General features: G+C 32.1%; 2 protein-coding genes across 4 annotated transcripts in view; one reads left to right on the top strand and one right to left on the bottom strand.

The window, feature by feature from the left end:
* LOC118733636 (rab11 family-interacting protein 1) overlaps positions 1 to 4,964 on the bottom strand; it is a 59,820-nt gene extending 54,856 nt beyond the window's left edge. For all 3 annotated transcript variants that reach the window (XR_004992276.1, XR_004992277.1, XM_036463128.1), the window contains exon 1: positions 4,491 to 4,964. Coding sequence is in view for 1 of the 3 variants with exons in the window: in XM_036463128.1 (XP_036319021.1) it covers positions 4,491 to 4,521 (31 nt within the window). In the remaining 2 variants the exon portion in view is untranslated. The remainder of the gene's footprint in view (positions 1 to 4,490) is intronic.
* Positions 4,965 to 5,872: 908 nt separating this feature from the next.
* LOC118734663 (UPF0729 protein GD16342) lies at positions 5,873 to 6,683 on the top strand. The gene has a single exon (XM_036464369.1). The coding sequence runs from the start codon at positions 6,036 to 6,038 to the stop codon at positions 6,336 to 6,338; it is 303 nt and encodes a 100-aa protein (XP_036320262.1). The 5' UTR covers positions 5,873 to 6,035; the 3' UTR covers positions 6,339 to 6,683.
* The last annotated feature ends 5,720 nt before the right edge of the window (positions 6,684 to 12,403 follow it).

Genomic DNA, 12,403 nt, shown 5'->3' with positions numbered 1-12,403 from the left:
CCTTTTATTTGGCAACACAGAAAGAAGAATTGTACGTAGTGAGGGTTATAATGCCTAAGCGCGGCCGAAGGCCGCCTACGCAAAAAGGTGTTCTCTGCAAAAGGTGTTCAGCACCTTTTATTTGGCAATACAGAAAAAAGAATTTTACGTAGTGAGGGTTATAATCCCGAAGCGCGGCCGAAGGCCGCCTACGCAGAAAGGAATTATACGCAAAAATACTGTGGATAGCGTAGCTTGATTAATTATCCATTTAATTCTACAACTCAATCTTATAACAAATAAGGTGATTAAAAAAAATGGTTTGTATTAGGGCTGTGCGATTAATTGATTACTCAAAATTTTAATTAATCATAAAGTAAATAACTCAATTATTCGATTAATTGGAAATTATGATTACTCAAAAGTTCAGTTACTCGAGTAATCAAGATTTTTGATTGACCAAAAAAAAATATTTGAGTAATTTGCTTTATGATTAATCAACATTTCGAGTAAAATGAGTAATCAACATTTCAACTCTTTTCATATGTGTAAAGTAGTTAAAGTTCCTTGATACTTTGAAAACGTTTCTGTTTTCAAAAATTAAAACGAAAAATTTTTTTCATATACAGAATGTAAAAAAGAAAATAAGCATTTTCCAAAGCAAACTCTTTTAACGAGCAAAATTATTTTTTTTGAGTAATCATATTTCAAGTAACTCGATTAATCATCGTTTTGAGTAATCAAAATCTTGATTACTCGAGTAATTGATTAACCGAATAATTGATTAACCAACTTGCTCGAGTAATCGAATAATCGCACAGCCCCAGTTTGTATATATTTCTTTAGTATTTTTTTAATTTTAATTAAATTTTTGTAAAAGCTAAAAAGAATAAGATTTTCTATCGCGCGGTTTTTATTCCAAATTTTGGCCTGTGGCGCTCTTCCTTTTTCATATAAAACTATATTTTTTATATATATTTAGTCAAATATGATGTCCACAAGAATTTTTGCTACAAGTCATATATCAAATTAACGGAATTTTTGTGCTCTTTCTGATAAATTAGTTACATAGTTAATTACGTATTTTTTAAAGAAAAACATACATTTAAAAAAAAATTGCCATAATTTCGTTGTTTACCTTTTCTCGCAACGTGTATACATTATATACATAGACATATATATCGAATGAAAGGCCCTTCAATCACCTTTCCAACTGTGTCCATATTTAGAAAATCGGTTCAATAGTTTTCGAAATATAAGCTTTTGAAAATGTTGAAAATTCCACGTTTAGCCGCCCTTGTAAATTTGCACCAAAAAAAAAAAAATGCCGTCAAAATCCGGAACAGGGGGCGGGCCACGCCCACTTTTTTTTCTCTAACTCAAAGGTCAGTATTCTTTAGGTGTTCCGAACTTTTTATTAAACAAGTAATTTTTAAGCAAAAAACACAACCGACTTCAATTCTCATATACAAATTTAGGAGTTCCGTTAATTTTTGCATGATCCAATGATCGGATCTAAACCATATTACGGGATGAATCTTAAGGTACCATCTTTTCGATAAAAAAATAAAATAATTATTGAAATCGGTTCACGTGGTCCAAAGTTATGCGGTAGCATACATAAAAAAAGAAGAAATATTCCGACGAATTGATAACTTCCCCCTTTTTTTGAAGTAGTTTAAATTTAATTTTATGTAAATAAAATAAAGTGCATTTTATGAAACTTTAAAAAGTTTGTTTATTTCTTACATACTGTACATAAAAATTGCATAAATGTATTTAAAGAGCATATTATTGAAGCGAATTTTCAGTATTTTCTGGTGATATGTTTTTAGAATTATAATGCCCCCTCCCCTCCCCCAATATATTCTAAACCATTTTGCCAAAGAAACAAAAAATAAAGGTCACACGAATTAAACAAAAGTTCACCTTGTAGAGCATTATGACAAAAAGTACCTTTGTATATGAACTTCACATGTGCATACTTATGTGCATATATACATATATATATATATATATATGATTGTATTTATGTACATACATATATTTTGAGTTAATAACACACAACCCCTTACATGTTTATTCATATGTAAGTATGTATAGTGAATTTTTGCGACTTTTCAGATCTACTATGGCATTATTCATGCCAAAGGCTTGCCCATAGTGGCTTAAAATTTTATCAGCGGCAAATAATGACTAAGTTTCCACAACCACGTTTTATAAACAATTCAGACATGGAACAATTTTTTTTTTTTTATCTTATCTTATGGGAATTTTATTTTATTAAGCAGTTACGTTAGTACATATACAAACACACTTTTGTGAAGCGTAAGCAAGTAAGTGTGCAAAATTTAAAACAATAGTTGAATTATTATAATATTTTAGAGTCTCGCATTCATATTGAATGATGAATAACAGGCCTTTTGATTGTATGTATTCCACAAGCAATTTCCGCCCACACACACAACCGTAACTAATAAATTTCGTGCCAGCTAAAAATTTACGCTCCAATACGAGTAGAATATCTAAGCTATTTAAGATTAGTATTTTGCTAGAAATTGCATCGCAATATTTTGTTTTTTTCATTCGCCGAATTTTTATTTTAAGTTTATTGGAATTCAGCACGTAAACAAAAACTTTGAGCCAAATTCAGACAAAGTCAGCAGTTGCATGTCAAATAAAGTGAAATCTGCAAAGAGAACCAAAGCAGACGTCGTCGTCACGTGACATGTATGCACATAGCACATATGCACGTACTATATAACCAGGCGACGAATGATGAGTACCTTGGCAAATGATGGTGTTTTCAATGATGTTGGCAGAGTGCTCGCTACCACGAGGTGCTCTGGGGTAAAGCATGGCATTTTTAACAGTAAGTTTTATGTACACATGTATGTACATACTTACAATGCACACTGTAGAAAGTGGCACACGAATCACTACAACTTGCCGCACTGAACTTTGCGAGTTCAATCTGAAAGGCCTCAATCTCGGCAAAAACGTGCTTAATTAATCTACACAAGTATTATGCCCATATACATACATATATGCACGCTTGGAGCATTTACATATGTGCTTACATAAATATGTTTCTACATTAGCATAAAATCGAATATGCCTGCTTGAATTTTTAAACTTTACTTACTCTTGGCTTACACGGTTAAACAAAAACAACTTAAAAGACCTAAGCAGCGTTAAAAAGTGAAATTACAACCGAAATTCACCGCCCGTCCAAAGTTTAGCGTTAATCGCACTGGTCACCAGTAGTTTGCTTTTAAGTCAAGTTGAAGTTTTTATTTAGCCACGCTATGTTATAAATCGCAAGTAATTAACAACAACAACAACTCTATGCAAGACTATAGCAATATACAGCTATGGTCAATTATTTAGCACCATGATGTTTTTTTGCAACTTAGGTTTATTTATTTACTTCTAACAATTTTCATTTAAAATTCAATCTACCTACAACAGTTCCATATAAAAACAGATTTTGAGCATGCGTTATATGGAAAAAGAGCGCAACACCCTCCACAAAACTATTGTGAACTTTGTTTAAGCTTTGATACTGTTATACCTAGATTGAATTATATTTTAAATGAACATAATTAAAACTAAATAAATAAACATAAATTGCAAACAATATCATTTTGAATTTTGGTGCTAAATCTCTGGCCATTGCTGTATGTAAGCACCATAATTATAAGCGCCGGCATTAGCTAACGCTAACATATGTATGTACATATTTCTATTCAGATTCATACTCCGCCAACGTCGATCTTTTGCCCGTAATTTCCATTTGGAATGCTTTTTAATGTGATTTGCAGAGCGCGTTCAAATTCACAACTTTTTTGCTTAACTTTGATATATGTTGGTATGTACCTTGCGCTGGGAGTTGTTATTATTAAACTTTGAAACTTAATTTTGTGCTCGTTTTCTGACTGTGCTGTGACGATTTTTAGAAAACCTGTTTTCTGCTATCCAAGCTGTAGATACATATATCGATGAGGTGCTGCATAATATATGTGTTTATGAACAAAGAAAGTGGCGCCTCACAATTCCATCCACAAATTGCTTTGATGGCAACGATGACAGCGAGCGATGTCAATATCGCGTTAACATAAAGCTACCAACAGTGGAATCAACAGTGGGAGCTGCAGTCGTTGGCAAACAGTTAAGATTTCTTTTTTTTCTGCTTTTGCATAATGTTCGTTGGAATTTTTCACATAAAAACTGGACTAGAATAACTGTTTGATCGTAATTGTGTCATTGCAGTAATGCACGTACATACCTACAGGGTGGGTATCTATTAGTTTTACACAGTTAAAATAAATGACGCCAATCGAAGTTTGTTTAGCGTGGAGCTTACAAATGCTGATACCTTGACTACATCGGGGGCTGTTTCTGAAATTTTACCAAAATTTTCGCAGCATTTACATACGTGAAAGTGTAGATTTCGTAAAGTTAACTTGTTATTCGAAAATGTAATAGAAACATTTCTTTCAATTACTCACCTGTCACTTGTATATGCGTTGGACTCCACATCGTGTAACTTCCAATTGTACGCTTATTCCAACTATCTTTTTCACGATCTTGTTTGATGGAGCGAAATGTGTATGCAATTGATGCCTTTCTAAAAACACTTTTAAATTTTTAAGTATTATATATGCAGCTTTGTTAATTTGTGTAATGCGCTACTTTTGCTTTTATTATTTGGGTTTTCCCTTTATTTTGCAAGCTTTTTCACCATCATAACACTTCACACTCTCGCGTTTTACAATCGCCTTTGCTACGAAAAAGGCTCTTCTATGAGGTTAAATATTTAATCATGTATTTTTTTTTGTTATCATACCATGTACATACGAAATATAATTATAAACAATTAATAAAACCGACCAGTTCCCAACAATTCCAATGCACCTCAAAAACGCGAGCGCCGCACGAACAACAACCAAACGGGTCTAATTGTAAAAAGCGAGTGACAGCTGTTGGCCGAAAAATTTGAACGATTGAAAGCAACGAGTAAACAGGGTTGCAGAGCAACGAAAGAATTATTTTGTTTTTTAGATTATGAACATGGAATATTTCGTATCATGATATCAAAGGACGAAACTCTAAAGATAACACACTACATTTAAAAGTAAGTTATTTGCAAATAAAAATAGTTTGTAAATACCTAACTCACTACGTTCTTTGGTAATACTTGGATATTAATAATTCAAAATTTGCTGCATTTAAACTATAAAAGTATTCTGAATTAATTCATACGAAGATTATGAACATGATTCATTAATAAATTAATTATTATTTTTAATTATTGAAACATGGATTATGAAGTGCTCTTAATTTTGAGAAGTGAATTTGTTTTATCTATTATCATCGACCGTTTACGTCATCGCTACATACCCTGAAGTAGAACTTGCCAATGTGGATATGTGATATCTTACCGGCCGTCTTAGAGTGCTGGCAAATCTTGCTAGCGTCACGGACGATGCATGCGAGATGCCGCACGTGTAGACCGCAAAAAGTACGTAGCATACTTTTTTTCGCTTACCGAGCGTTTTGCGAGATCTCGCATACTTTCCACTATCATTTCTGTTGTTTCACAGGTATTTTCTCATTTCGCAGAATTCTTCAGAGTAGAAACATCGTTTATTTTGGTGTAAATTAGAAATTTAGCCTGAAAAGCTAGACCTTTTTTTGCGACATTTTACAAATGGAAAAGTATGCTGTCAAATGCCCATTCAACAAAACTCGTATCTCGCTAGCTAGAAAAAAAAGCAGAACGCAGCGATAATTTTAAGCATGTGAAGACGGCCGGTTAAATCTATGACTTTGCGACATCTATCGAGTAAATGGATACTCAAAAACAAAGTAATAAAATTCAGCTGTCAATTTTGTTTGTTTTGATCACTGTTATTAAAATTTTTACGTGTTCTATTGCTTCTGGTGGACGAAAATTCTAAATAGTTTGGGAATTTTATCTTCATTTAAACAGAGGAAAATTGCTGCAAAGTAATTGCATTTCTATTCCGTGCATTGAGCTCCAATCAGTCGAAATGGTGTGCGTGCCTTGCTTCATCATTCCCGTACTGCTCTACATTTGGCACAGATTTTTCCAGCCCATTGTGATACCAATTATACAACGTTACTGGAATCCTTGGGAGAAAAAAGACGCTCAAGGCAATGTTATTAAAAATGCACCTGAATTTCCATTTGAATGCAAAGGTGGAAGCTGCCCCTACACAGGACCTAAAAACAAAACTGTTGCCAACGGTGGAAGTGAAAAATCAGCTGCTGTCAATGACCCTGATGGAAGCACTGAAGTGGTTACTGCAGCGGATACAAAGAAAGACAATTGAAGCTGATTTTAAATAAATATCATTATAGCATAAGTATAGTGAAATTTGTACATACAAAGCGGTGACTGCTTATTTATAGGAGCTAATCGTTGCCGCAGCTATCGTATGAAATTCATAAACTTCGAGTTAGGTATAAGAAAACTGAAAACTTTTAGCTAGCCATGGGATGAGTGCAAAGGTGGATGATAGCGCAAATTAAACGCTTCTATATATGTATTTTTAAGAGTTTCAAATTCTGAAACTGTTTCAAAGATAGTTTAAAACAATGTAGCTGGACAGTAACAATTTTTGGTTATAAATAAAGATAGTGGCATAAAAAACGTTTTTTTGTCATTTACACTTGTATGTACATATATTATATTACTTATTAAGTATTTACATTTGCAAAATGAGTTGATTTTTTCGCATTTTATTAAGACTGGTAACTTGCATGTATGGAGAATAAGGTGAAGTCAATTAACAAAAAATTAGTTTAATTGCTTTTTGTGTCTTCAATCACGTGAGCATATTTAATTCCAGCGCCTGTTAGTATGCAAGCACACTGTTCACTTAGGGTCAAAACATAGTGGAGCGGCGAGCAAAGCGAAGAGCTAGCATCGAGCAAAGCTTCAATTACAAATGTGTATGTACGCTTTGCTCTTCACTATGCGCTTTCCCATTGAAACATATCGCACCCTAAATAAAAAACCGGCACAACTCAAAATTTGTCAAAATTAATTTTTTTCCATAAAACAGTTCACAGACCGTATACCCAACGTCCGCTAAAATTTCTTCTTCATCACTATCTTCTTTAACTGGAAAAATACTACTAAATCTTTTTAGTTTTGCTTGCGTCGATTGCGCAGCGTCAGCAGTTTTTTGCCTCTCCTGAACATTTAGGATTTTTTGAGTTGTGCCGGTTTTTGATTTAGTGTGCGATATGCGTTTGAAATCGACGCTTTGCTCGATGCTCTTTGCTCGCCGCTCCACTATGTTCTTACCCTTAGAATGCAAGTAATACGCTGCCGGAAATGATATTAATTTAAAAGGAGGGTAAAACTTATGTAGCGCAGAAACATTTGTTCAACAACAATTTCATTGGGAAATAAGCCAATATACTTTATTATAAAATACTTTAATATCATAAAAATTTATTGAACATTTTTTTTTTTAATAAAGTCTAAAGATTGTGTAAAAAAGTAAACAAAAAATAAAGAAAAATTAACTAAAATTGAAAATCCGCTGACCGACTCGAACTCGGATTCCTCGAGTGGCACTCTAGTGCATTGCCCACTCATTACTGTTAGAACAGCGCGAGCAAAATGCATATTGTATTTACGATCACACTATACTAGGTCCCAAAAAATTTTGCACTGATGGCAATAATAGAAACTCGTTTTCTTTACCAGTATTGGCTATATTTCTTTTTTATTTAATAATTAATATTCTTTATAAATGTCTAGCTGAATATACATATAACCACGTTCGATAGTAAATTTTACACACAAAAATCAATATATTCGCGAAACCAGTTAGTTTTTCACTCTGACGTCAGTAATTCAAAAATTAAAATTCAGTGAAACGTGCTTAGAGAAAAAGTAAGGGTATGACATTAAAGAGGACATTCTGTAGAATTTAAACAGATTAAATTTTTTTGGTAAATAATGACTGGTATGTATTGAAAATGTCCTTTTAAAATTTTATCCGTGAAATTTCGCAATATTGCTTTTGAAAAAATTATATGCTAAGGACTTGTATAAACTCGATAGCATCCTCGAATTTCGTCCTTCTAACTTTATCAGCTTAAAAAGTTGCCTATTCGTCTTTGTGAATCCAAAAAAAAATTAACTATTTTAAATTCTAAAAAAATTTACTTTTTAATTTTGAGTCACTTTTTTTGTATTCTACATTACATTGAGTTTTTTTAATAATTCTTGGAACTAATCACATCTTTGAAATTACAAAGTCCTTTAAAATATACCCTGACGTCAGAGAGAAAAATTAAAACGCCTCTTTAAATAAAAAAGTAGGTTTCAAACCGATTTATTTATTATTTATTTTATGGTAGGAGGGCTTCTCAAACAATATAGACGCAATTTTTTCGATTTAAGTTGTTGAAAAGTAACGAATATCTAAATCCCGGGACTAATTCCGGGATCCCGGGATTGTAATAACGACATCTCGAAAATCCCGGGATGGCAAAAAGCGAAAAAATTAACACCCCAAAACTATACATACAGTAATCGGGGCTATTGATGAATCCATCGTTGTTGTTGTTATAACAGCATACATGCTGGAGTGACAGTCCTTGACCAGATATACTTACATATGTACATATGGTACAGGGCAATAATAAACCTTCCCAAAAAGAGGGTAAGGATAATAAACGGGTTTTCTGACGGTTCAATGCAGACTACGTGGTCACCTGCACAAGCTAGAGATCTGGTCGAACGACTAATGTCGTTTCTGCGATGTGACTGAGGAGACTCCATTGCACCTGCTTCGTGAATGCGAGGGGGTTGCGAGAAGACGGCAGAGGTACCAACATAGGCCTGTACTGTACTGTAAGTGGTTGAGGGCACAATAGATCTCTTGGTCGCCCTGCATACCTCTATTTCAATTTATATATGTATTTATCTATCTATCTACGTAGACTCGACTGTCGTGGGAACGAGGACTATACTATGAATATGAGTTTAAGCCTTTCAAAGATTTTAGTGAAATGGAAATGTTTTTCATTTCAATGGCTCCCTAAATACAATTTTCACTACGCTCGATGAACGAAATATGCATTCAAACAACATTAAAATTTAATTTATAAAAATATGTAATGTTTTATTGATGTATTTTTAAAGATTTTCGCTTAATTACTTAATACATTACGGCTATTGCTACGAAAAACTTAAAAGGTATTTTTGCAAAGTGTTATTTTACATGATTTTATGTATATTAAATTCATTAGCTTTTAAAACATAAAACAAAATAAAAGGATGCCACGAAAGGAAACAAAGTTGAAAAAATTAAAAACTGTAAACAGAGACACGGTTAACAAAAAAAAAATTAATTAATTAATCATTATGAACAAAAAATTTAGACATTTATAAAAAAGAAAAGATTTTTTCATTAAAATATTTTTTTTTCTGGAAATCAGTAAATCAGCTAATGCGAAAGAATTGCAAAAACTGATAATAACTAAATTAAAGCTTTTTTCGCAAAGTTTTGCGGCAACAAGAGTCAGGTCAAGTAACATAAAATTAAAAATATATTCTTTTTATTTCGCATTAAATATAGTTGGTGCTACAGTCGTGGCGCTAAAAATGCAAAACAATTGGTTTACATTCGAACAGCACTTCTGACAGTATTTTATGTGTGTATGTATGTATATAAAAAAAAATTAACTACTATTTAATTGCTAAACGAGCACATTGATTAAATTTAAATAATATTATGTCTTTTATGCTTGTTGTCTTTTGTAGCGAATTTTATTTGCAGAAGTTTTTCCCATTAAAAAATAAGAAAAATTTTTTATTGAATAATCTTAAAAAAACTTAATCAAAGTGAATTTATCGCAACTTACTACAGTTTACAGCTACAAACTTCATAAATATCTCGTAAAAATACAAAAATTTAATTCCATAAAAAATCAACTAGAATCTAAGTAAATTTTTTCTTTCAATTACAGTATTGTAATTAATATTTGCTAAAGTTATATTTGAAATTAATTACTTTTTTTAATATACAATTGAAATTCTTTTAAATTTTTTTCATAAATATTTATGATGTGCTGTTTTTAACTAATCAAAAAAGTTTATCTTTTTTAGGTAACTTACGACTAAACTTAACAGTTATGCTTAAGTCATAGACATGAGATACTTTTTACAGTTACTTGCTAGCGATTTGCATACATTAAAAGCACTTTTCGGGTAGCGAAATTAATTTTATTTATATTTCTTACATTTTTTTACCTAACTTCTTTTTTAATTACTTAATATTCATTTACTTTCGCGCTAGTTGTAAAAATAAAAAATATTAACTAATTTGTTTTCAACAACAAATTTGCAATACCTAACATTACTGGAAGAGTTTTCAGCGCACTTAAGGCTAATGTTTCGAATACTTGCTACGCGTTGGTAAAAAGTCATTTTTCATAACACAATTAAACGTATTTAAATTGAGTGAAGCACGCAATTAAGTTGTTTAATATTTTGTTTTATTTTTACACTCAAAAAAATTTACTTTAAATAAGCCTAGTATGTCTTCAGTTTGTTGCATGCCCTTCTGTTCTCATCGATTTCGCTTTCCAATTGCTTGCTAAACTACATAATTTAATCCTTCATAAATTTCAATAAGTATGCAATTTTAAACAACTGAAAATTTTATAATAATATCAATAACAATTAATTAAGCATTCAGTAAATGATAATCGTTTGGCTGAGGTACATAGATTTTGTTTGTCGAAGAAACTTTCATTTCAGTAGCTTTTGCGATATGGTTTTCCGAATGCCTTATCACAATTCAAAATTCTTTATAGTATGTTTTCACGAGCCCCTAATTGCGCTGCTGAAATTGCCATACGGGTTTTAATTAATTTATTGCTCTTATTGTGAACGCTTTGTAAGCCAGAAGGAGAAATAATACCAAATAATAAACAACAAAATACATAATTGCTAAAAACAATAGATTTTATTTTCCATAAAACAATTTAAAGCATTAATTGAAACAAAGCTCAAGCTTACTGCTCGACCGTACATTACATCAGCCAAGAAGTGGTCCGTTTTTGGACTGAAAGAAGTCATCACAGCCGACGACTGAAACTTCGGCAACAGGGTTTCTTTGTTTTTGTTGTTGTTACCAGTTGATTTTTGTATGGTGTTTACACGCTGCGTCAATTTTTTTCACTGTTTCAACTACTTCCATGTTTAAATCGGAATCAATGTTGTAATCGTGTTAGCAGTTTCAATTTGAATTGGAATCGGCATAGCGAAATTTGACTCTAGTGGAAGCGTACTATTATGCTTTGAGTAAACTATTGCACACTTTGAATTAGCAAAATTTTTTGGGATTTTTTTTTAGTTAATTCGATGCCAGTGGAAATTCGACATTATAATTCGTGGTATGCCCAGTGGAAATACGGCATTAAATAATAAAAATTTGTAAAACTGTGAAGTTAAAACTTGAAATTTATTTCACCCGTGAAGACTTTCAAAATACCTTTCGCATCCATTTTTATGGTTTTCCTGATTACCAACTGACTCGGAGGCAAGTTGCTAATAGTGTTAAGCGGCCAGGGCTCGAATCGTAACATCCGTTCACGGATCGAAAACGTGATACGTCAGTCGTATAAGCTGAATGGAATAAAGAGTACGTTCACGGATGTCATAATCCGAAAAATGTATTTTTACGTGACGAGTAATACGATGTCGTATGTGAAGATTCGAGCCCAGCTTGCTCGCACGATGCCTATGATGCAATACTGCTGCAACACTGCAAGGTAAACAATTTTTCTAGACACTTTATTGGAAATTTTCAATCGCATCGATGTCCATGGCCGACAATGGTCATAATTAGGTTACATAAGTCGTTCAAGGGTTAATATTGTCTGATAACCACTCCATAAATAAGCAACTTATAATTTTTAGAGGTACATATATTTACCAAGTACAATGTATCTACATCCACGAAAATTTAAAAATTTTAAACAAATTTTTAGGGGACACTACCAGAGTTTGAAAAAAAATTGAATTAAAAAGAAAATCGCAAGATTTCGACAAAATTATTATGACTGGAAATCTGATAAACTTGACATATTATCGAAACTTATTCATATAATTTCTTAAACACGCTGAGTTATAGCTGGTCAAAGTCAAAATTTTGTCGAATTTTCTCAATTAAAAAAATATATTATTTTTTAACCCTGTAGCGACCACAATGTTTTTTTATTTTAATTATCAAATTTTCGTGGATGTCTTTATTTTGTACGTAAAACCCCATGTTGTGCATATTTTAATGACCACCCTAATATACATATTTTTTAAAGACATTTTCGTTATAATTTATGAAAAAATGCTTTTGTAGCTGGACAGCGT

The sequence above is a fragment of the Rhagoletis pomonella genome, unplaced genomic scaffold, assembly GCF_013731165.1.
Source record: "Rhagoletis pomonella isolate Grant_MI unplaced genomic scaffold, Rhpom_1.0 Rhpom_scaffold_00002, whole genome shotgun sequence".
NCBI classification, from domain to species: Eukaryota; Metazoa; Arthropoda; class Insecta; order Diptera; family Tephritidae; genus Rhagoletis; species Rhagoletis pomonella.
The sequence above is the reverse complement of the archived record's forward strand: the minus strand, read 5'-3'. Positions and strand labels throughout refer to the sequence as shown.